Source organism: Gymnogyps californianus, chromosome 9 (assembly GCF_018139145.2).
Source record: "Gymnogyps californianus isolate 813 chromosome 9, ASM1813914v2, whole genome shotgun sequence".
NCBI classification, from domain to species: Eukaryota; Metazoa; Chordata; class Aves; order Accipitriformes; family Cathartidae; genus Gymnogyps; species Gymnogyps californianus.
In genome coordinates, this window is record NC_059479.1 from 7,720,899 (window position 1) to 7,746,247 (window position 25,349).

At 46.8% G+C, this 25,349-nt stretch overlaps 1 protein-coding gene across 3 annotated transcripts in view; it reads left to right on the forward strand.

Moving 5' to 3' along the window:
* ATP11C (ATPase phospholipid transporting 11C) overlaps nt 1-25,349 on the forward strand; it is a 66,337-nt gene that overhangs the window by 22,178 nt on the left and 18,810 nt on the right. For all 3 annotated transcript variants that reach the window (XM_050901551.1, XM_050901552.1, XM_050901553.1), the window contains exons 2-20: nt 4,255-4,374; nt 6,444-6,533; nt 10,557-10,637; nt 11,641-11,748; nt 12,365-12,493; nt 14,949-15,052; nt 15,747-15,797; nt 16,676-16,740; nt 17,349-17,430; nt 17,797-17,947; nt 18,594-18,791; nt 19,735-19,896; nt 20,094-20,251; nt 21,187-21,258; nt 22,111-22,184; nt 22,866-22,969; nt 23,576-23,757; nt 24,324-24,587; nt 24,938-25,112. In XM_050901551.1, the coding sequence (XP_050757508.1) occupies nt 4,255-4,374; nt 6,444-6,533; nt 10,557-10,637; nt 11,641-11,748; nt 12,365-12,493; nt 14,949-15,052; nt 15,747-15,797; nt 16,676-16,740; nt 17,349-17,430; nt 17,797-17,947; nt 18,594-18,791; nt 19,735-19,896; nt 20,094-20,251; nt 21,187-21,258; nt 22,111-22,184; nt 22,866-22,969; nt 23,576-23,757; nt 24,324-24,587; nt 24,938-25,112 (2,370 nt within the window). The remainder of the gene's footprint in view (nt 1-4,254; nt 4,375-6,443; nt 6,534-10,556; nt 10,638-11,640; nt 11,749-12,364; nt 12,494-14,948; nt 15,053-15,746; nt 15,798-16,675; nt 16,741-17,348; nt 17,431-17,796; nt 17,948-18,593; nt 18,792-19,734; nt 19,897-20,093; nt 20,252-21,186; nt 21,259-22,110; nt 22,185-22,865; nt 22,970-23,575; nt 23,758-24,323; nt 24,588-24,937; nt 25,113-25,349) is intronic.

Consider the following 25,349-nt stretch of genomic DNA (forward strand, 5'->3'; position numbering starts at 1 on the left):
CTCTCTGGCTGTTGTCTTCCAGCTGAGCTCCTTCAGGAGAAATCTGGTTTGGATGCCCTGCTGAGAGATTGACTCGCTGATGGGCTTGGTTAGACGCTGGGGGAGCGGAGCAGGAGCCCTGAACTGAAGCTTGAAACCTTGCAGGAGAGACCTGCATCTTTGGGGCTGGTCTTCAAGTGATGCAAACAGGATAGTGGCTCTTCTCAAAAATACCTCCTTCTCTCCCTCTTCTCCATTCCTGGGGTGTGTGGTGTCCCCCGGGGTGCTGCTTTGTGTCTGCCAGCTGCTGGGAGCTCTTCTGGGTTGCTGGGGCATGGTACAGCAGAGAGGGGATGGGGCTCACCTACCAGCATCCCCAAATCCTCATGGTTTGGTGGGAGGATACAGCGTGGCTTCCTACTGCGCAGTCCTGAGGCTGTGGGCAGTCTGACACCACTAATCCCTACGGATACCCCTGGTTCTCCCAGCGCTCCTGCAAACACCACGCCTTGGGCAGAGGGAGGTGATAAAGTGCGTTTGGGGGGAACGCAATTGTTTATTTTCTTAAATAATCCTTTTGGCAGGCTTGGCTCTAAACAGCAGAAGAAACTCTGGCTTTTGCTTGCACCGGCTGACTCCTGCGCCCTGTAGCATGGGCTTTATAAAACCTCACCAAGCAACGAGGCAGCCGTTTGAATTGTATCCACATAATATTTTCTTTTTTTTTTCTTTTTGCCATCAGAATTAAAATTTTGATGAAAGGCAGTTGGGAAAAGTTGTCTAAATCCTATCCCTGCTAATCTGCATATTTTATAATTTTCCCCAAAGCCTGGCAGTTACTCACTAAATCTCCTCTTAAGTCTCCATTGAAAGCTGTTATTAAGACTTAGCAATCTATTAGCAACCCAGCGAGCCGTTTGAGGTGGGCTTGTCAAAGTAAGAGCTTTTAATTGCCGAGCTGAGCCAACGCCTCTCGCCGCGGGCATCGTTGCGGTGTGCGCTTGCTTTCTGGGAGGTGAAAAAGAGATGTGGCCTGAAGCCTTCCAGTGTGGCTGCGTGATGGTGTGACACCGTGGGGCGGTCGAGGGAATGGGAAATGAAACGCCAGGAGTGGTGGGAATCTGGTTAGACCACAGAGCGAGGACTTCTCCCTGTGCTGCCACCGCAGAGGGCTCTGATGCACTGTGGAGGGGGTTGCCGTCATCTTTGTAGGAGATGCTTCAGATAGATAACTGAAAGGGAGTTGAGGGGTGGAAGCCCACCTAGGAGTTGGTGGTGATAACTCGGTGGGGCTCGGTCAGCTAACACATCACACCTGGGATTTGGGTTATCTTCTGCTCTGGGGTTTCACATGCTCCATGCTCCAGGTTTTCCATGGCTAACTACGGATAGTCTGGCAGAGTAAATACTTATGTATATTTTTCCAGGAGTGTTTTAACCAGAGCTTTGTTGCTTCCGTGCCAATGCATGTGTTTGGCAAACCCTCACCCCTGCTCCGTCCCACTGCTCTGCTGGTAGCGCAGGCAGGGGAAGCTCTCGTTTCCTCCCCGCACTGGAGGGATGCTCGCCAGGAACACCCAGGTCCTGCCTGGAGACATGACGGGGACTTCAGGCTTGGGGACAGTCTGTCTCTGCTCCTCAGCACTGCCGTGGCGTGGATGAATGGCTCTGCCTCTTGCTCCCGGGGTGCAGGTTGGTGAGACGCGCGGCTGCCACCTCCGTAATGCAGTAGATACATCAGGGAACCTTCCTTGGGTCTAGTTTCTAGTTCAGAAGATGCGCTGTTTGCAGGCTGCAGGCGGTGGTGATGAGGGTGGTCAGCCCGTGGCGGGGTGGTGGCATTCCCTAGCTGGGAGCGTGTGCCTGCCCGATCCGTGTTTGGGGAGCCAGTTGTGCGTGGTGGAGGTGGGAGCAGCTGCCGGGGGTGCTGCTGGCTCTGCTGGCTCTGCACCCCGGCAGTGCGGGGACACGGCGCAGGGGTGCAAGAAACTTTCTTCTTCTGCTCTAAGCGTCAGCCACTGGAGGTTTGAGGACGGCTGTAGCGAGAGCGGTCAGCACACCAAACCGGGTTTAGGCATGGTGTAAAAACACTTCTTTTTAATTAAAGATGCTGCAGACATAGGTGGGGAGCAGGGGGAAGGAAGAGCTGCTGCTTCTTTTGGGCAGACCCTGCTCCTGATGCAGCAGGATCCATTCAATTGCCGCTGCTCGAGGTACGTGAATAGGGCTGGCTTAGATTTTTATTTTTTAATTTTTTTTTTAAACACTTTCCCCAAGCAGCAGTTAGTCCCAGGCCTTGCTGTCTTAGCGTGGTTGTTTTCAGAGCACCTTTTCTGTACCTGGGTTTTGCTTGCAGCTTGACAAGCTGCCTGTGACGGGCCCTTTGGACGACTGGGATGCTGAGCCGGACCCAGGGCATGCCAGGAGCATCTGCCTGTGGTGGGCTGAGCCCGTGCTGGATGGCTGACATGGGATAGGGATTTGGCATTTTTGGCACCTGCCCTGGTGGGGTTTCAAAGCAAACAAGATCGAGGGTTGAGGATTAATAAGACTAAGCGGAGTATGAACAGTATCTGCTAGTGCCTTAGCAGCCCTGCCGCCTGCTAATGCCCTTGAACCATGAACAGTGACAAATGTCTTCCCTGCTCATGTTTTAAAATCCAAAACCTTAGCGTGGCCTTATACTTTTTCCCCCACTCCATCTGCTCTCAGTGGACATTTTAAATTCACTTTATAATTTTAAGTTCAACGTTGCAAAATGCTTCTTGGTGCCAGCCAGGTCTCCTCCCTTGGCTGTGAGCATCTGTGGCAGGGACACTTTGTTATATGCAAGGTGGACCTTGGACAGAACGAAAAGCCAATTTTTAAACTATTGCACAGTCTTGTTTCTTTTGAAAATAGACTTTTCTAATCCACCGAGAACCTTGCGCGTGCTGGGCAGCCTGGAGCTGGAAGATGATGGAAACGGAGCCCCTGATGTTGCCCCGTCCACCTGAGAGCCTTCCCCAGGGCTGCAGGCACTGGCAGGGACCTGCATGGCCTCTGCCTTGTCATGAGTTTGCAAGTGTTTTTAAATGAAGTTATAGGAAGTTGGAAATTCGATATTTAAGAGTTACATTTAAGTAGAAGAGCGCTGTTACTTTCAGTATATTCAGATACCTTGTTTACTACGTGTTATTTTAACACGCTCCCCATCGGATTGGGAGGATCTGTCTTTAATTTGCTGGGTGCTGTGACCTCCCCTGGGAAGCCTGCAAGGGCCGTGGGGATGGCTGGGTCTCTGCTAGAGCCCCGTGTTGCTGGTCACAAGCATCTCTCATGGCTTTGTGCAAGGGATGCTCTCTGCCCGCAGAGCCACTCTTCTTCCCCTCTGTTTGAGTTTATTCTGCTGTAATTCCCCTCATCCTTGCCCTGGCTGCTGCAGAACACAGGGGCTGTCGTCAAGCCTCTGTGACACCAGGTTATCATTCGCTTGTGACATCTCATTCTGCTTTAAAATAAAACCCTAGCAAGATGAGCTAGCATCCCCAGCACTCTGTCTTTTTGAGGAGTTTGTGATGTGAAACTGTCTGCTTCATTATTTCTGGTTTTATCTGAGATTTTAATAGCAGAAGTACACCTTTTTCTTTTTTTTAAGCTAAATCCCAAGTCTGCGTGCACCAGTGTGGGGGTGAGACATTTCAGGTGGACTTGAGGGTTTGACAGGAGAGCAAGTGTAAAGGAGGGTGTAGTTTCCATCGTCCTCCGTGGGGTCCTCAGGTAAAGCCTGGAGCTGCTGTAGAAACCCAAGGCTGAAGGACTCTCCAGGTTGGGACTAGGAAGAGATGTGTAGAAGATAAGTTATATTCCTAATGACTTGAAGTGCTTGATTAAAGATATATTCTCCTTCAAGAAGGAAAAATTGCCTGGCAGATGGGCACAGGCTGCAAGTACAGGCAGCAGCTGTCCCGCATAGGGCAGGAGTGTGGTGGACACGAGCAGTGACCTGTCCTGGTGGGGTGCAGGACGGGCTGTGATCCTGGGGGGTCAGTGGCTGAGCAGCAGTGGGGACCCCAGGTTGCAGGCTCAGCGTTGCCTTGGTTTTACTAAATGACCTTAGGTGTGCCTCTTCGTTCTCCATGCTTTTACTGGGGCAGAGAAGTGAATTTTTGAGGTTCCAGCTGCCTTATTTCCAACAAACAGCATGGTGCATTCAGAAGCTGGAAGCTATTAATACAAATATTTGACTTTTTTGAGCTAGAAGCTAATTTTTCCCTTTCCTGGTTGCCCCGACAGTGTGCTGGGGAAGAGAAGCGGGTCGGTACGCGCACCGTGGTGGTCGGGCACCGTCCGGTTTTGGAAACGGATGCGTACGTGGCACAGAAGTTCTGCGACAACAGGATTGTCTCCTCCAAGGTGAGCTTGCTCCGCTTGTCCAGGTGCGTCGTGCGCATGTATTCCCTGCTCCTGTATTCACCCTGATTTTATTTGATGGTTGTTTTTGAAATTGAGAAGCTCTGAACTCCTCAAGGATGGATGTAAAGATCCCTTTGCAAGTGGAGCAGCCTGGTTAACTCCTGGGGGGAGTTAACTGGGGGGGGGATCGCGGCTCGGGAACTAACTGGGCATCGGTCAACGAGTGGTGAGCAATTGCATTGTGCACCACTTACTTTGTATAGTTTAATTCTTTTAGTATTGCTATTGTCATATTATTATTATTATCATTATCATTGTTTTTCATTCCTTTCTGTCCTATTAAACTGTCTTTATCTCAACTCACGAGTTTTTTTTTCCTGATTCTCTCCCCCATCCCAGGGGTGGGGGGGCAGTGAGCAAGCGGCTGCGTGGTGCTTAGCTGCCGGCTGGGGTTAAACCACGACAGTCCTTTTTGGCGCCCAACGTGGGGCACCTTACACCGCAGCTCCAGTCTCTCTGTTAGTCTTTTTTTTCCTATCAATCCCAGTGGGAGTGCATACAAGTTCCTTTCTTCTAGGCTGGATGAGAGCAAAGCACATGGACACATTGGTTGGGGGGGGGGGGGAGGGGGGGGTTGGTGTGTGGTTTTGGTGGGGTTTTTTTAATGTTTTCTGGCATTCTCTTTGGGAAGAAAGGACAGGTTAAGTGTAATATAGCAGAAGACAACAGTAACTCGGATTTGCAAAAGGGAGTGGGGATTATTTTATAAATGAACAGAAAAATACGATTCCCCTATTTTTTTTTCTGTGGTTTTTTTCTATCTTGAGATGGAACAAAAATAACCATGCTCTGTTTATCCCTTTGGATGAAAGGGGAAACATTCATACAGTATTAATGCGGCTTTTGTTTATGATGGAAAACTGCAAGGACACCCATCTGCCTTCTGCTTAGCTTTTTTCCATGACATTCATGAAGCTATTTCAAAAGATTTGAAGCCAATTGGAGTAAAATATCAGACAAGTGGTATCTGATATTGTCAACACAGCTGGATACATATTACGTTGCTTAGGATTCATGATGCTGAGCATACAGTTAGGCTTCAGTTTTACTGTACTTGAGCTGTAAGGGGGGTTTTCCTCTCCTTTCTTTTTTAATACAGCTTGGATCTTATTTGGTTTTATGCCTCTGTGCTGTCTGAGTTTATGCTGGGGAAAAGTTTTAAGTCTAACCATGTTTAACTCGTGTAGCATTCCCATTGACGTTTCCCTGGCACGCAAGAGGCATGGACTCTTACCTGAACAGTCTCTTTTTATAATTAGGTGGACATTGGTCTTGAGACTTGGCTGTTTATTATTCTTTGCTTATTCCGGGCAGACTGAAAGATCAGATATTAGACCCATTATTTTCCACGTGGTTCTTAAATTCCACATGTTTTCCAAAGCAAATGATTCAGCAGCCTTCTTAAAACAATCATGAAGCACAACCTAATAACAAATTTGTATGGGCAACATGGCTTTTTTTAACAGAAGAGCAACTCTCAGGTGGTTTTTGAAATTTGTTTGGGGGAAAAAAAAATCTCTGCACTGTGCATTACCTCTTCATGAAATCATGTCTCTCCAAACACCTATCTAGAAGTTGTTTGCTGAAATGGATCCTGTTGTTTTTATCTTCTTTTACCCTTCACCGTCTCCAACCATGTGGTTTGGGTTATTTTGACAAAAGAGAAATAGTTGCCTACTTTAAAGCAAAGGCACAAAAACCCTCACGTAACTGTGAGACACTTCCAACTGTTCAGTGAACCAGCGGAGAGAGCCGGAGCTGGAAGCTGAAGCAGGAGCTCAGTGGCATCTCTGCATCCAGCTGCATCGCGCTCCCCATTTTAAAGCAGGGACCTGGACCTTTGCCTGGAGCACACCAGGGCTGCTCGGACAGCTCGCTGCGGTGCTCCTCGCCGGGCTAAAGGGGAAACTCCTTGCGTATTTTGTGCAGATACTTCCCATTTTGTAGCCAAAGTCCCCAGTAAGCCCCGTGTCTTGGTCTGTTTGTGAGCCCCCCCTCTCTCCCCGCAGTACACCCTCTGGAACTTCCTCCCGAAGAACCTTTTTGAGCAGTTTAGAAGAATTGCCAACTTCTACTTCCTCATCATCTTCCTCGTGCAGGTAAGAGCTTTGATGCCGAGGGTGGGCTTTATTTACGTACTGATGGTAAGCGCAGCTTGAACAAGAATTGAGGTTCAAAACTGACTCTGTTGGTGCTTGTAGGTGGTGCGTTCTGGTTTTTTAGTTGGAAGCTGTGTTATAATTCTGGCACATCATCTAAGGCATAATAACAATTAAAATATTTGGGCCTGTCTGAGATGATGTTTGAATGACTGCTGAAAAAATTGAAAAACCACCTTAACTCTTTAACCATTAAGATCAGTCAGCTGCTGAAAAGACATTTGATGCTACAGAATTAGGATGTAGTTTTTTGTCACCTTTATTACTTCTGCTGCATAACTATGTGTTTTCCCAAGTTATATGATATTTGTATATCTTAGTTTTAGTGAGTTTCAAGGCAAGCAGGAGAGAGAGGCTGTACTCAGTAAAATTCAGAAAATGCATAGCATGAGCTTTGGGAACATGAAGCTTCAGGAAGCTGCTCTGCACAGACAAAATAGCAAATTTTATACACGGACAAACTTTTTCTGCTCTGCTTTCTGGCTTTGGTTAAGGGGCAAATCCTGAGCAAACCTGAATACTCATTTTCTGTTCTGTCAACCAAGAAAAGCAGGCTGTCGAAATGCATTGGGGCAAAGGGAGTTTGGGAGAATCACCGCAGTGCATTTACCTTTTAAATCCTCAGGCCTGGGGCTCAGCAGACAACCTGCTCTAGGGCTGAAAATAGGCACCAAAGCTCTACCCCAGCAAATGAAATGGCACTGTGCGGCTACTGCAAACAGCCTGCTGTTAGATGGCTTCTCTGGGGTTTTGGTGGTTGAGGTCTAGGCTGCATGTTTAAAAGATGAGTGCCTAAAATGTTTTATCCTTACAGTAAAGAGTTATGGTTTATAGTTGTTTTGGTGGCTGCCACAGAAACGGGGGATCCCAAGATAACGGCCGTGGATGGCTCCTCCAGGCAGTGTTACACGAAAGGCCAGTTCACCCCAGCATCAGCTGGCTCTTCTCCACCACTTGATTTTGCTGGCGTTGCTCCATTTTGTCAGACTGAATTTGTAATTTGCCTCGAACTGAAGCGATGCCCTGGAGTCAGGATGTCCTTTTTGTGTAGTTGGCCATTTAGTGACGCGGTATTACATTTTATCTGTTGACCCTCTGGCCATGAAGAACACAGGATATTCTTGATTATACTTACAAAACCAGTTGCAGTTTAGCTGCTTACCCATTTTAGGCACAGGTGTATGCAGGTGAGAGAAGAGCCTGGCTATTACTCCTTGTTTTTATTCTGTGAGCATCTCTAAAATGAGGGGGCAACCCTCATGCTCTATTAGAGAAAAAACAAACCCAACCGAACAAAAAACAGCCTGACAGCAGGAATACACTTGCTGCCCTATAGAGTAACCGACTGCCTCCGGGTGCTTGTTGTTCTGGAAATGTCACTTGCCTTAAAAAAAGCACTCAGGGCCACTCCATTCGTTTAAAATAGCAAGAGTTATACCTTGATAAATGGCATCTATAGCTTAAATGTTGGTGCATATCTTTAAATTACTTTATATTAATGGAATTGCCCTACGTGCTGCATGAGGACTCGAGTGTCACGGCGCTTGGGGAATTGCCTGGTGCATCTGCTCTACCTGCTGCTGAAACCCTTTATCAAAATGTCTATTACTCTGTGACTCCAAATTCAGCTCTTGTTTTAGAGAGAGAAAGTACATACATTAAACATAAGACACCTATTAGCGCACAAACAGCGATACAAATAGCTGTTTCTTTGGTTCATCTATTGCAACACTCAAAGGAAACTGCAAGTAAACTCCTGGTGGAAACGGCTGGCCTGGAGTAAGCATAGTCGAAGTGTGTTTGTAGACAGACCAAGCTGATGGCAGTAAGCTAATTTAGGAGGTGCCAGGAATGAAAAATGTCCCTTTTGATGATGGAGATGACTTCTGGACTGTAGTCTTCAGTCTCCTAAACAATGAGTTAGGAAGAAACCATTAAGTAACAGGAGGCTTTTGTCACTTTTAAGTGGATCCAAATTAAGCTGTTGAAGTCCTAAAACGCTCAAAAATAGCTTCAAAGGAGTCTGCCTTTGTTCTGGCTCATCGCTCATGTGTCCCTCGGCTTTCCACCAGCCACGAAGGGGAAGAGCAGTATCCAGCCACGGGATGTGCAGGGAGTGCAATCTCCAAATACATAAATGAGTTATTCTGGGGACTAATATATGAGTTCATACATCTTTAATACAGCATTTGTGTGGACAGAAATCATATCGTTTGTTTAAACAAATACATACAACTGCATCTTGTCCGGCGCAGAAAACTCTCCCGCTGGGTAGCAGGAGGTCCTCTCCCTTGCCCTTCTCAGCGAAAAGCCAAAGTTCCTCTTGTATTCCCAAGATCTGTCCAATTTTTGCAAGATAACTTTTGGCTGACTGGCCTAAACTTCAATGATGCCACTCCAGTGAGTGTCCATCCCACATGCTGTGTGCGATGTGTCCGTGTGACACTTGGCAGCATCCTCGCTCAAGGATGTTCCTCCAAAGTTTGGTTTCTACCAGACTTTCTGTTTGTACACATTTTACACCCATTTGAGTGAGCCAGAGCTTTGTGTTCCTGGAAATATTTATTGTGTTTATCTTGGTTTACCCTCACACTACTTAACTCACACACCGCTTACCTGGCTGCTTCTTGTGGTGTATGTCTTCCTCTTCAATATCTTCTAGCTATTTTCTCTTTGCGTCCAGTAGTGCAGGGTAATATTGCAGTGTATGGCATTTCATAGAGTTAAAAATTTCCACGTAGCTTCCTCCCAGCTGATAAGAGCAGTCCTGTCCTTAACACAGCTTTTTACGGGCAGCCTAAAACAATAAATGTACGGATGCTGCTGTTTGAGCGTGCCAGGGAAGCGCAAACAAGCGGAGGGATACAAAGTCCCTTTGTGGGGATACAAAGCCTTTCTGCTGAGCTTCCCCGTCCCTTTCATCACAGCCCTCACCATCTGCCTCTCGTGCTGCCATCCTCTCCAGGGACAGCAGGAAAAATGGCCAATTTTGTGTGCCCTGGTTTAGAAGGTGGGGCAAGGGTGCAGCTTGTCCTCCTCTTATGTTATTCCCTCCCAGTTATGAACCTGTTCTGCCATTCTTGCCCTTCGGGCTAAATCATGATACAGTCAGAAGAAACAGTGGTTTCCCACAGCCCAAAGGTTTAATTAACGATAAAGGGGCTTGGTCTTTGCTGTGGCACTGGTTCAAGCGCTGCACCGAGCTCGGGAAGGATCCGGCTATCCACCCCAAGGCCCTCGTGCGGTTGCTATGCTTAAGTCGTGCTCTTAACTCCAAATTGCAGAGCTTAAAGGCAAAATGTGGATTTCCATTTTGCTTAAATATTCATGTTCCATTCTGCCGTCTATTTCCTCGGTAATTTGGGCTGATGCATATTATTTTTAACCTCTGAGTGTCAGTGGTTCAAGATGACTGGTGGTGTCCTCCCTCTCATAACCAGCCATGTTTTAGGGTTCAGATGTGGCCCATCTTCACTGCCAAAGAGGAGAAACAACTCCGCTGTGGCTCAGTGAGAAATGAGAGTGTATTTCACATCATGCATTGCTGCTGCCTCTGCCCCATCCTCCTTCACTGCCTCGGTCCTCTCCAGCACACCCCGTGATGGGAGCAGGCTTGTTGGCATCAGCACTTGGAGTGATTGCGTTTTTGTAGCCCATCCCCAGCACCCCATTCATCCAGACTTTTATTTCCCACTAGAGCAAGGTCAAATTTAGGGTTTAAGCTACTGCTGAAAGGGTTTTTTCCCGCCTGAGGACATCCCATGGTCTTCAGGAGGAGGGATTATAGTCTCCTCAGGATGCCTGTGCTGGTCCTTCTTATGTGCCCCTCCCTCCCTCCCTCCTGTGCTGGGCTGTGACTTACCCCCAATGTACTGAGCACCCTTTTTTTCCCCCCATTACCAGAGTTTTTATTTCTTCTCCTGCCTGAAAACCAGTTGTCAGCAGTATGTTTTTTCTCTGCAGGTGATAGTGGACACCCCAACCAGCCCGGTGACCAGCGGCCTCCCGCTCTTCTTTGTCATCACTGTCACAGCTATCAAACAGGTAAAAATGTCAGTTTGGGGAGAGGAAGATGCTCTTTGGGACATGTAATGGAGAAAATGATGAGCATGTTTTTTAATATACTCAGAAGTCACGAAAATGGGCTGGTAGGTTTGGTGAACCTTTCTCAGAAGGTGAGATGTGTATACTGGTGCTTTTCAAGAGAGGCTGCATGTTGAGCGTGGTTATTGGTCTCTCTTGTTTTGGCAACGTAAAGCATCTCTATATATACTGTTGTAAGCAAGCTGTGAGGGTCAGTAAAGGTTACCGCTGTAGTTCTGGCTTTACTTGAATTTTTCTTCTCTTTTTATAAATGCTCTGTGAGTCTTTGCAGAGATGTGCTCCAAACATAGCCCACGCTCTGCTCCTGTGTTGGTAAATGGAAAGGACAGGTTCTGTTCAACCACTCAGTCCCAAAAATACGTAGTCCTCCTCTTCTTGTGGTGTTAAAAGCCCTTTTTCCTCCCAGCATACGCACGTGTGCCATTTAAAATTTCCTCTACAGAAGGACTGAATAATAAAAGAAGTTTCTTCTGCAGGGGCCAGAAAGGGAGAGCTAGAGTAAAATCCATCTGCTTCAAATCTGCATGTTTTATTCTTTCAGTAAAGACTGAAGAGGAAGAGTCTCATCCTGCGTTACCATAGGAAAGAGTTGCAGGGTGCTAAGTGTATTATTCATATTATCAGCCTGTTCTTGCCAACACTGAGAATAATAGAAACATGTTACAGTAGTTTAGCTGCTCGTTGCATGCGCTGCATATAGATTATCTTTGTGTGTTATTTTAATCTGTTCTGAATCTGTCAAATATGCATATGAAGTTTTTAAAATAAATTGATTCAGTCTGAGCTACTCTGGTTGATGTTTTGTCAGGCATGAAGGAGGTCTGAGGACTGCTTAATTTATTCATTTTTTTAATCTCCCCCTCTCTCTCTGTCCCCACTCATCCTGTTCCATTAGTTTACTTGCTTTGTTACGAGTTTGTGTTGCCTGTATTTGTCTGCCTAGGGATATGAGGACTGGCTGAGGCACAGAGCTGACAACGAAGTGAACAAAAGCAACGTCTTCATTGTCGAAAATGCAAAGCAAGTGCAGAAAGAGAGTGAAAAAATCAAGGTAACTTTTAACAGAGAACTCGCGTGTGGTTATCGCTGAAGCCGATGGGAACACGAGTGTGTGTGGTAAGGAGACGAGGGCAGGGGAGGAGGGATGTGCTGCGGGTTAGAGCTGCCCCAGCGTGCTCACTTTCAGACGAGATGCTCCGAGAGCCGTTCCCAGTTAAGGAGTGAAGCTGCCTTTGTTTGATTGCCTTTGAAAAGCTGTCTCGCAAAAGCTGTACCGGGCCTGACAAGTGACACATCTGTCAGCGTTTTGCACTTCTCCAGGACAGGCAGTCCTCTTCTATTTCCAACTCTCCCAAGGACACCAGGAAAGTACACTTAGCTTTGATGTTAATTTATCACGCCGCACTTCAGACAAGTACAGCCTCTTGCTCCGTTGAGATTTAGCAGAGAAATAAATACTTAACCATGCCACGTGGGTGCTCTGAGTTGGTGCTGGGCTGGATCGACCTGTCGGGCTGTGGAGTGATGCTCGGGGACCCGTGCACCTCTTGAACCCTGATTTCCCTTTTAGCCAAGGTGATTTCTTCTAGGCTTTGAGAGAAGCTAAATCCGTAACCATCTAATAACAACCGAGAGGGCTTTTCATGTAAACGTGTCTTTTCTTCCAGGTTGGAGACATAGTAGAAGTGAAAGCGGATGAGACCTTCCCCTGTGACTTGATATTTTTGGCCTCGAGCAGCACAGACGGGACCTGTTACGTCACTACCGCGAGTCTCGATGGCGAGTCCAATTTCAAGGTGACGGGGATGGATGGGGCGGCGTTCAGGAGCCGGTGCTCGGGGGTACTCGGGTGCCTGGAGCTGCCACTGAAGCCGGTGCTTGTGTGTGGGGGGGCGTGCTTAACTGGAGGATGCTCCCACGGAGCCCATCCCCGTGGCTGTATTTAACGGCTCTTCCCTCCATCTGCTCCCAGTGCGTCAGCACCGAAGCCCCCGGGGATTGTTTGTTTCCTGTTTTGTCTCCAACAGCCATTTCTGCTGGCGCTGCCCCAAATTGTATCGATATTTATCGATACCACTTCACTGCCTTATTGCCCATCGTGGGAAGCGTGTTAGTGCCTCCCTGCTCCAGCCGCAGGTCACGAGCTCTGGTGCATCAGTGAAGCAGTGCCTGCAGCTGCTTCGGCTCCCTTTCCAGTACCTGCCAATGCCTCTGTTACTTAACCAAGCTTTTCCAGTGAGATCAGGGACTTTCTGAGGCAGTATGTCTAGACTCATTTGGGGAATTTTTCACCAGCATGAGAAAAACATGACTTCTGGGTTTTTTCTCTCCCTTTCCTTGAATCAAGCAGTGAAATTTAATACTAGTCTTGCTCAGGATGAATCTTCTCTTCAGTTTTCTTTCTTTCTTTGTTCATCCCCCCATTTCTAAACTAGGGAAAGAAGCAACAATAACAAAAAACTTATATACATCAGAAGACCTGAATGTTTGGTTGCACTTATGTTTGATAAATATTTATATAGATACTAGCAACTGCAGTAGTAAGACTGGAAGATACTTTAAAGTGACATGATTCATTCTGGCACACTCTGAAGTCAGTTGGAATACCATTGTCGATCTGATATGTATTGCATGGAGTCTGTGGCTCGTCTATGGGCGGCTGTTAATCGGTACTGGAAATCTTGTGTAGGAGCTGATGCAGTGCTGGTGCACCATACTGGTTCCACTAGTGAAGAGGAGTGGAGCTTTGAAGTGGCTTCAGGCTAAAAATAGATAACAGTGTTAAATAGGCAATTGCTTATTTGTGTCAGGTGTATTATATGCATGAGTTCACATAACTTTTACAGAGTCTTGTCTCTTACTAACTTTTGAGTCTGCAAGTGCAATGCTGAATTTCTATATCAAGCATTGTGGTGTTTTTTTCTTGGTTTGTGGATTCCTGTAGGTGACTGGGAGCTGTCTCCTGTTTCTTGACAAGATGAGGATGAGTTTGAAGGGGAAGAGGGAATAGAAAAGCAAGTGCTGTTTGGGGAAATAGGTCTAACATTAAGAACCAGGGTTTGCTGCAAAAGGAGGGTGAGGGAAGCACACTCAGGTATGCACAAAACCTCATCTGCACCAATATCTGCTGCCTAGCTGGTGGGGATTTTTCTGGTATTTGGGGCATGTCAGGTCAAGATATGGGAAAGATGCCTGGTCAAGTGAAACTGGAGCAGAACTATAAAAGGGATTTTGTCAGGGCTCTGTCTTTCAAGTGCGAATCTTTGGTCATACATTATCTAAAAGAACACGTGTTTTCTAAATACACTAAGGGACTGAGGATGTAAAGATCGTGGAATTGATTAGGAGGCGGCTTTGAAGTGTCACTCAGTAATTGCACAGTGTCCACGGTGACAGGAGCAGTGGGTGCAAAAACCCCGCACAAGGGTCGGGTTTGGTACTGGGCACTGCAGGAACAGTTTTGAGTTGTTTCACAAAAGCTGTGATTTATACCAGAGCTCTGTGTGTGTGTGCATCTGCTTTCAATATGAAAAGTCAGGCAGGTTACCAAAACGGCATGAAGGTGGGTATTTATAATGTCATGACTACAGCGTGTGTAATGTAACGGTTCCTCCGGGGATGTGCAAGGAGAGGAATGCAAACGTAAGGAGTGGAGGAAGCTTTTTAATGAATTTGTTTATGAAGATGGATTAAGACAGCCTGCCGTGACTGGGAGCTCTGAGTCGCTCCTATAAATAGAGCCTGGAAGGCAGCGAGCGGATCCTTCGTGGGCTTTCCAGTTAATTGTGAGAGATGAACCTTCACAGCAGCAGCAGCTGCTAAAAATAGCTTGGAGTCTGCCAGTGCTCTGCCTGATTCCCTGGGTGCTGGAGCTGGTGTCTAATTACCTTCAGGAGCGGGTGGGCGGGTGGTCCCTGGGAGCCCCTTCACCCCGGGGGCACCTGCAGCCTCCCTCCCACCCCAGCCAGGGCGGCAGCAGGTCCCCGGGGAAAAACCAAAGATGCTCTGCTTTTGGTGCATGCCTTACTGAACGGATATCCAGCAGCTCCTTCCTGCTGTGGTTTCTCTTAAGCTTATTGACTTCACTCTTTAGCTGAGAGATGCTCCAGCTGTTTGTGGGAGCGGGACGAGGGCTCGGGGGAGCTGCCAGTGCTGATGAGCCTTTGTGTGGTGGTATTTGAAGTAAGGGGGTGAAACATGGGCTGTGTTGCTGGGGGCTTGTGGTGACGCTGCCTGCGTTTCTCTGCCCAGACTCACTACGCGGTGCGGGATACCACCGTGCTCTGTACAGACGAAGCCATCGACACCCTCACAGCCACGATCGAGTGCGAACAGCCACAGCCCGACCTCTACAAGTGAGTCTGCTCGTCCTGCCCTGCAGTTGCCTGGTGGCATCTCCCTGCAGACACCTGAGCACTGTCGGTTAGGGGATCTGATAAGTTACAGTTCAGCAAAGCAAAAGGGGGTTCTCTTTTCATCAGAGACCAAAAGGTTTCTCAAGGCAGCGATGAGCTGCCGGGCTTCTTCCATACAAGGATGGCAAAGTCAACACCGCACTTCTTCAGGGCTTGGTTTCTTTGCAGCAAAACCTCCCTGGTGCAACGCTTGTCATGGTGTAATGAGCTATTTTTTGTCAGCTCAGCTATAGTAATGGTCTGTGTGCCTATTCTTAGGCCACTCTACCTCCCAAGTAAAATGCATTGGCCTGAATGACTTCCAGGAGTAAGCGGTCTTTGTGGTTAAATCCCTTGAAGGAGGTTTGCTGGAGTGTTTGCCCTCTGCAATGGGGATGTGCTGGGGTGCGTAGGCATGGTCAAGTACTGCTGCTCCAGTGCTGGGTGGCAGCTGGGGGGGACCCCTGACCGTGGGGGGGGGTGTGGCTTCTCCCTGTCCCAAGCGCAGCCACCCCTCTGAAGTGATGAACTCCCAGATGCACTCGTTTACGGGTTTGCTTCCATCTTCTGTCAAGGACTTTTTTTAGTATGTCTGTAGTAGCTCTTTATAACATTAATGTGCTTGTAATACAAGTTTCTCATATTTTTATTGCAGATTTGTTGGAAGAATTATCATCTACAGAAGCAACCAAGAGCCCGTAGCCAGGTTGGTCTTGCAGCCATCTCGCTGGCCCTCCTCAAAGAGGTTGGGCATCTACATCAGATTTCAAGGATCTGAACTTGTGCTGCTATTGTTAGGGAAAGGTTGTCCTTCTTTAACTGTTCCAAATATTTCATTCTTAAGGGAGGCCTGTAGTTAACCTCTCCACTTAGGCTTTTCTGCCATCCTGTGATTTGTTTGAGCCCCTCTTGGGGAAGCCGTGCAGGACCACCTGGTAGCATCCTTCCCTGCTGACAGGGAACAAATTTACCAGGCAATTGCAAAATACTGTTTTTCGAGGGAAAGCAGAAACTTAAGCATCAATCAGTGTTTGGGGGGAAAAAATAAGCAGATGCTGTTTATAAGTCATCAAAACCAGACGACTGTCACTGGAGCAGCGCTGGCCATGTTTTGTGCTGTGGTGGATCTACCCGGACCCTGGAAGCAACAGAGGGTCATGGGTGGGGGTTTCAAAGAGAAATAAAAACACGAATGGGAGCAAAATAAGCCATTGGCTGTGATGGTGCCATTGATCAACTCTGCTGGAATGGACGGGTTTTCGATGCTTTTAAAATCAGGTTTTTATATAAGTACTGGAACATATTAGATCTGAACATTTTGCACTTATTCCTCAAAAGCCTTACTGATAATCGCCCATTAAATTTGGAACTTTGAGCACCAAGAATAGTCTGTGTAAGATGAAATAGAAATATAAGTATATAAAGGGAAAAACAAACTCGAGCAATGCCCAATTTAACATACAAATCAAGTAATCAGATCTAAAGAACATCTGTTTAGCTTTATAATCTATCTCTGGGTCTAAATTATAAAGCAGTTTGAATGTTCTTTGAGTGATGTAATGTTATAACTTCTTTTATGTTTAGGTCTTTGGGTCCTGAAAACTTGTTGCTGAAAGGTGCTACCCTCAAAAATACCAAGAAGATTTATGGTGAACACTTTTTATCGTTATTATTATTGTATTTTTTATTTAAATAGTTCTGATAAATAATTACAAATGTAGATGTTCATCACTAAATCTGGAGAGGGAAAATAGTTCTCTACAGCCTGTCTGCCTGGGCTCTACAGTTACATTCGGTATGCAAGCTGATTGCAAAGCTGACAGGGTGAAATTAGGAGATACTGGTTATATCAGCAGTGCTGCCAAGCTGTGCAGGTTGTGTTAATACACCTCCGCGAGCTTTTCTTTTTGCTTGAGATATGAAGACCAGGGAGTTGTTCCCAAATCCTTTGCTGAAAATGTGTGCTAGGATCACAGTCCCAGACCCTAGTGATTGAGGGTGACGGCTGTTACAGAAGACTGATGTTTTTTCTGACTGGATGTGATCCCTAGGCTCCTGCTCAGTGCTCTGGGATATACACAATTACGTTACTTAGCAGCCTCGGAGGTTTCTGTAGTTGAACAGTCTTTGGGTAATGCCTCTTTCTTCAACTGGGATTTGAGTTTCATGTAACCACTGATGCCCCTTATGGCTAAGTGCAAGCTGGGTCCCTCTGGGGCTGTGAGTCCCTTACGAGCCCTGCTTTAATACCCTGTAGGAGTTGCAGTCTATACTGGAATGGAAACGAAAATGGCTTTGAACTACCAAGGGAAATCTCAGAAACGGTCTGCTGTAGAAAAGTGAGTATTTATAGTCGGCAAAAAAATCGGTAAAAGTTGCTGGTTTTTTTTCCATGGATGACTTGTACAGAAATAATTCCCTAATCTACTATCTTCTGTTTCAAATGCTCTCTGACTGCATAGAAAAGCTGTATATTTGATTAAGCATATCTTTCAAGAAGCTGCATCATTTAGTAGCTTTTTTAATTTAAAAACAAAATTAAGAAATGTTAAAATATATGAACTGACCCTGATTATCAGCACTGTCAAAAGCACTTGTTCTGTAATTCCCTCCTTAAAAGTAAGGAAGCCTTGTTCCTGCGTATTTGCATGATTTTTCTATATAAAAATAGCAGCAAGAATTTAAAAAATAGATCTATTTTTCAGATCTATCAACGCTTTCTTGATAGTGTATTTGTGCATCCTATTGAGCAAGGCTACTGTGTGCACGACGCTGAAATATGTCTGGCAGAGTAATCCATTTAACGATGAGCCTTGGTACAACGAAAAGACTAAAAAAGAGAGAGAGACGTTCAAGGTAAGTGGATTTATATTTCAGCACCTCCTCCAGCTTTATTTATTCTGACGATTTTATTTAATCTGATAGTGTCTGCTGCCAGCCGTGTGAGTCCTGTTTGCTCGCTGGAAGTGCTGTCGTTTCCTTCGGGCTCTCCTGCTGTTTGCGTTTCTTTCCCGCCTCTCTCGTGCTTGTGCATGGCAATGCTTGCGTGGAGTTGGGCAAAGCATAAATCAATATTATGTATTATGTAAATGCAGCAGCCAATTTAACCTGGATCCTTATCTGAACTTGATCTATCTTTCAGCTTTTAGTAGGTAAACTTAAATTACTCCTTGTTTCTAGTTAGTTGAGATAAGAATGAGCCTGTAGCACTATATTCTTGAGAGGAATATACTTGAATAAAACATTGATTTGGTCACTATGAAGCAGTGAGATGTACTCTTGTATTATACCCTTGTAGATCTGCAGAAGACAGTGAGATTTTCTGCATCAAAGGAAAATAGCATTTGGCCCTGTATCTTAGCTGTATTCATTTTCAGGTGTTTTTTTCCTATTTAACCTTAGAAGAAAAGCTGTGTAAAACCCCAGAAGTGTTGCTGTAAACTGTCCCTGAGTTAGGCCTGATGGGCACAGGCTGCATCATCTTCTCCTCTTTCCATTGCAGGTCTTGCGGATGTTCACAGACTTCTTGTCGTTTATGGTCCTCTTCAATTTTATTATCCCAGTCTCCATGTACGTTACAGTAGAGATGCAGAAGTTCTTGGGCTCCTTCTTCATCTCTTGGGACAAGGAGATGTACGATGAAGAAATAAAAGAGGGGGCGTTGGTGAACACCTCGGACCTGAACGAAGAGCTCGGGCAGGTCAGAACATGCTCTGTTTGCATCTGCTTGGATGAAAATGTGGACAAAAATGTCCTCCCTGATAGGAACCCTTGTTGTGGCAGTCCTTCATGGTCCCCTCAGGGCAGAGCTTCAGTGGGTTTGGTGGTGCTTTCCATTTAATGTGATTCTACTCACTCTGTGAAACGGATAAGGTTATAAATAGTGCATGAAAGAACAGGAATTGGGTCATGCCAATTGTTTCCATATTGGGGAATATCAGGCGCAGCGCTCTGCATGTCGGGGTGGTTTGCTTTCGCTGCTTCAATTAAAAATTAAAAATCCTCTGTCTCTTCGAGGATTAACAAAAATGTCTGCCCAGTCCTCTCTCTGGGCATGCAATGCACATGGAGCCACGCTGCTGCTGGTTTTGCTGGGGAAAATAGACAGCTCAGGCTTCCATTTCTTATCTGCACCAGGAGAGACTGAGTGGAGGGTATGTGTAGTGCCTCCTGCTTTTTCTTTTGCTTTTTTTAAAAAAATGAAAATATATTTGGAGTAGCAATTACCTAATTTAAATACAGCACCAAGATGAAAATCCCCCCAAAGGAGGCAGCAGACCTGCAGCAGCAGCAGCTATGTAAGCACTAGGAGCTATAGCAAATGACCCAATAAAGAGGATGAGGGGAAAATGAAGAGCCTGGAAACAGATTTTAAGTCTTCAGGAGCTGCCTCCTGCCACCTGTGCAACAGGCTGAAACACAAAGGAGCTGCTCTGAGGAGCAAAGTCGTAGAACTACACGGTGGTGTAACTCCCATGGGGCACCTGCATCTTTTTGGGGGGCCAGGTTAGGATAGCAGCAAAGTACTCTCCAGCATTGACACAGATGCACTAAAATGCCCCAGCCTCTTTGTTTTTGGGGGGCTCCTTCCCCAGCGCATGCGGCTGGGGGTGCAGTGAGGCAGCCTGCCTGCTTGCTTCTAGGTGGAGTACGTCTTCACGGACAAAACCGGGACCCTGACGGAGAACAGTATGGAGTTCATAGAGTGCTGCATAGACGGGCACAAGTACAAAGACTGCATTTCGGAGGTGGATGGCTTCTCTCAGACCGATGGACCCCTAAAATATTATGGCAAAGCAGAAAAGGTAAGAAATCTGGCTGTTGATGACTGTTAGGGTTTTGTGGTCAGCTCCTGTCTGGGTAAATACAGCAGAAGCTGGGAGGGGGTGTTGGTGTTTTTTGTTTTAAAATATGCATGCACAGAAATCACAACCAAGTGCTGCGAGGTGGGCGAGGTGCATGGCATTAAGCTGGTAACGAGCCCTCCCTCACTCCTGCCTAGAGCCGTGAGGAGCTGTTCCTGCGAGCCCTCTGCCTGTGCCACACCGTTCAGATCAAGGAAGCAGACCAGGTGGATGGGCTGATAGGACATCCAGAATGCAAATACACCTATATCTCCTCTTCCCCAGACGAAATTGCTTTGGTGAAAGGCGCAGAAAAGTAAGAATACGAAGATGTTGGTTTTTTTAATTCCCTCTCTCTGGTGGGAGGGAGGTGAGGGTTATCAGAAGGCGATAGACCCCTTTCCCCAGTCAAGGCTGCAGCTCTTTCTGGGAAGCACATTGTGATACCAACGCTGGGCCTGATCCGCAGCCCTGGGAAGCCACACGAGCCTGTGGATTTAAATGAGCTCTCTGTAAAAGGGATGCTCTGCAAAGAGTCTTCCCTGAGCGGCTTCTCAGGAGGTTGCAGTTTGCAGTCACTGCTGAGAGCAGCCCCAAGGTGCTGCAGTGCCCAGCTCAGGCAGAGGCTCCTTTGCTGGAGCCCCCGTGGCCATGTGCTTTAATCCCCAAGAAATGGAGACCAGTTACTGTGTGCATATTGCAGCCAAATTGCTTCCTTGGCATGCTGCGGCAGAATAATAGGATGGGTTCCTTTTATCGAACCCACATTTGAATCCTGCCGAAGATGCTCAAGGCCGTGTTGGATGGGGCTTTGAGCAACCTGATCTAGTGGAAGGTGTCCCTGCCCGTGGCACGGGGGTTGGGACTAGGTGATCTTTAAGATCCCCTCCAACCCAAACTGTTCTATGATTCCATGCTATTGCCAGCCCCTAAGTTTGAGATGGAGGCTGTTGCAGCTGTATATACTTGCTCATGGCTTGTAAAGCTGCCAGGGACCCAGGGGACTGCGTCCAGAGGCTCTTAGCGGCTGTGCACTGCGGTGCCCAGCTCTCCAGGTCATGGGAGCAGTGCCAGAACATCATAGCAGGCTCTGCATGGAGCAAGCAAGCATCTAGCCAAGCTTTTTAGCTCAGGCTCGCTAACTTCTCTGCTCTCCTCTGCAGTACAGAAGGTGAAACGAGAACGTTGTTAATGTATAATATGTGCCAATGGATGTTTTCAATGTTGTTCTGTCCTTTTGTTTATTGACAGGTATGGTTTCACTTTTCTAGGACTTGAAAATGATTTCATGAAAATACGAAACCAAAAGAATGAAACAGAAATGTAAGTGCTGCGGGGGCCGCCGAGGAACGGGGCTGCCAGTGCTGCACCGGCTCCTGCCCGGCTTAATCGAGTTTGGTCAATGTGGCCAACCTGGCAAGGTCAAAGCTGTTCTGCGAGGGCTGTCAGATGGTGCCCACCTGCCTGAAAACTCCTGTTCTTTTTACAAAGCACAGCACAGCAAGGTGCAGGCTGCAAGGCTTGCTTGCAAAAATCTGCTGGCGGTTTTAGTGATGTCTAAATTCAGGTCCCTTAACTTGCCTCGTTGCACGTATCCTTCATCCGTGCCCGGCTGTGCAGATGGCTCCCGGGATTCACAGGGTGGTTGCTGACCTTATGGACAGCGGCTGGGCCTCACAGCGGGATACTGTAAGCCTAAACTGCGTGATATGGCTCCCTTCCCTGTAACTTTTTTCCCCTCCCGAGCCAAAAATAATTAGATTTTACCCTGTGCTCACAGCTTGGGGGACATCTGAGAATCACTGACCTAATCCCAGCGCTCCCCGAGAACTTGCCTTCACAAGCAAGTTTCACTTCTTACTCCCCTTATGGTGAAACTTCTTATTTAAATGCCAGAGCCGATGTCGCTGCCTGCGGCGCCTGCTGAGCCGCTGCCCAGCCTGGGGGCTCGCTGCGCTGCTGGGCACCCGCACCCTCGGCCTCGTGCTCCAAGCAGCACTGGAGTTGTCGGTTTTTTACACTGTTTTCTTCTGCAGTAGCTGTAAAAAGTACATTGCCCAGCGGGTGCTGCCACTTGTAGGGTGTATTGATTTCTGCAGCTCGTTGTTAATGATTTTCTGTCTTATATAGTTATTTTTCTTTTACTGAGTCTAAGCTCCTTTTTTTTTTTTTAAGGTACCAACTTCTCCATGTGTTGAACTTTGATCCTGTCCGTCGCCGTATGAGTGTCATTGTGAGAACCACCACGGGTACAGTTAAAATGCATTTCTGGACTCCCATACATGTGTACAAATATGAAACACATCCTCTTTGTTCCTGTAACTCAGAGAGGCTAAGCTGTTAGGTTTTCTAAGCTGGTCTAAATTCTGTACTGGGTCTGGTTGGGATAGAGTTAACTTTCTCCATAGCAGCCATTGGGGACCAGCAGCAGATAAGGGGAGGGGACAGGGATGGGGACAGTGACCCATGGAGATCTCCCTGCTTGCCTTGTTCCAGCCTGGAGGTACAAGTACAGGAGGGAGATGTGAGACCTTCCCCTGAGCGGGATGGGTTTTCATGGGGATAGCAGACAAAAATTCAGAGGTCACCACCCTTCTCAAATGTCAGTCCCGTAAGGTATGGGATGCTGGTTTTACCCTGCCTGAAAAGATTGCCAAGGCTTCTAAATAGGAAAAAATAAACTGCTTTGTCCAGCCTGTCGCAGACAGTTTGCTCAGAGGCAGGTAGGGACACCCGATGTCCCAGCCTGAGGTCAAACAAGATTTTGCACAGGTTAGCGTAAGGCCACTTTTGGTAGGCAGCTGGGCTTCTAGCAGTTCCTTCTTTAGTCCTGCCAGATTTCCTCCCTCTGCATCATTTGCTGGCTATTGAAGCTGTTAAGTTTTGCTACAGCTTGTGAATGCTATAAACTATTTATAATTTGCTTTTAGGAAAGTTGCTTCTCTTCTGTAAAGGAGCAGACTCCTCTATTTTTCCAAGGGTGCAGCAAGAAGAAATCCAACAAACGAAAGTCCATGTAGACCGCAATGCTATGGTGAGCACGCGGATGGAATTTGGCTGGCTTCTGGGGCCAGGAAAGCCTTATTCCAAAAATAGGGATGTGACCTTGCTTTGGAGGGAAGTGTTGAAAATCTGAATGTCACTTCACATTGTTTTGAAGCCAGGCTTCTTTCCTTTTCTGTGTTTTTGGCTTCCACCTTTATTTGACTTTTGATATACTTATATGGTCTCCATCCCAGTTGTGTCCAAGCATCTCCCAAGCAAGTTAAAAATAGAAATAACAATAGCAGGTTGTTTGCTCTGGTGGGAGAAGTGCCTCGTGCCAGTCGTGGGGACACTCAGTCCCCACTCTCCCTGCTGGATGTATGCTCTCAGCTCTGGTCCTTCTCTTAGTTTCTCTCTGCTATATTACATGCACATAATAAGCATAACCATGGTTACTGTGATGGGAAGAAGTTACTGTCTAAACACAGAGAAATTGGTCTTTTGACTCAAGCCAACAAATTGTCATTGCCGTCAGGGTCAGTACTGACAGAAAGCACTGATGGTGGAGAAAAACACTAACCCTAAAGTGAGGAGCTGTAGAAAATCTGGTTTTAGGGCACTTGTCCACTTTATTTTCTTTCCCTCCCCCTACCAGGATGGCTACCGAACGCTCTGCGTGGCATTCAAAGAACTAACTCAAAAGGAGTACGACAAAATTGACAGACAAGTTAACGAAGCTAAGATGGCTCTGCAGGACAGGGAGGAGAAGATGGCAAAGGTTTTTGAGGACACAGAAGCGGACATGCACTTGATTGGGGCTACTGCCGTAGAAGACAGGTAAAGAGGTGCCCACCAGCACCGACACTGCGGTACCTGCGGTTTCTCCCTGATGTTGCATCATGGCCCTGACTCGCTGTGGTGGAACTGAGCAGCCAGGCAGGTGCTGGAAGTGTCCAGGGCAATTAATTACTCTGTGGCACTACCCATTACACAGTGCCCTAGTTGCTAAAATTGGCTGGTGTAGTAGGAATTAGGATTTATTAATGAAACTACAGAAGTACTCGCGCTTCTAGAGAGTGAATTAAGCACGCAGCGTTAATTTGCACATCAAAACAAATTCAGTTTCGCATGCAGTTATAGTAACTGCATGTGTAAATTAAACTCTTACTCTTGACTCTTAGGTCTCTCAGTATAAAGCAGTGATTTTTTTTTTTTTTCTTTCTTGCTGCAAATAAAAATTTGGGATTGCTGACTTCTAATCCCTATTCCTGTGGCAGTGGTCTCTCCAGCACGGGGAAAATCAATTAACTTCTCTTGAGCTGATATTTCCTACCTACAAAACAAGGGTTATATGGATTAAGTGTGGACCAACCTGAGAAGTGATGTTTTGCTTCTGCTTGCAGACTGCAGGAGCAGTCGGCAGAGACTATCGAAGCTCTGCACGCAGCTGGCATGAAGGTTTGGGTGCTGACGGGAGACAAGATGGAAACTGCCAAATCCACCTGCTACGCCTGCAGGCTCTTCCAGACCAGCACCGAGCTGCTGGAGCTGACGGCGAAAACGGTGGGCGAGAGCGAAAGAAAGGAGGATCGGCTCCATGAGCTGCTGATGGAGTACCATAAAAAGCTGATTCAGGACGTTCCCAAAAACCAGGGAGGCCTGAAGAGGTAAGTGAGCAAGAGGACCCAGCCCGTGCGCATTTTGGATGCAGATGCAAAGTTTATAGAGGAATAGGACCATGTTGTGGCCTGGGGACTGGCTACTTGCAGACGCTGCGGCTGGCTCCTTCGCTTTGCTCATCATCTCTAGTATTAGTTGGTTTTGAACTTAATTACACAGTTCCCTTAGTGAAGGGCGCATGTTAAATCCAAGCTTTTTAAGGTTGCTAAGCCCCCCAAACGGGATGGGAAGAAGATTAATACAAAAGCAATTTCTTTTCCACTAAGATGATACAAGTGGCTAGATTGACGACTTAAAGCCTGGGTTTATTTCAAACCTGTTCCTCATTGTGTTGCAGAAGCTGGACATTGAGTCAAGAATATGGCCTGATTATAGATGGCTCGACGTTGTCGCTGATACTCAACCCTTCTCAGGACTCCAGTTCTAGTAATTACAAAACCATCTTTCTACAAATCTGCTTGAAGTGTACTGCAGTCCTCTGCTGCCGGATGGCTCCTTTGCAGAAAGCACAGGTATTTACTCAACTTTTAACTGACTGAAGCGCATCATTAGGTGATGTGATGCACTCTTAATCCATCGGCTGGGACTTGACCTGATCAGCTTAATCAGCTAGGACTTCTCCAGGCTATGTGTAAGCCTCGTCTGAGCTTGAGTGTGATGGAAACACACCAGTCTTTCAAATCTGAATGTAAAACCTTTGTTTAATATGCTCACAGGAAGCCACAACCCCAAGCCAATTAGAAATAAAC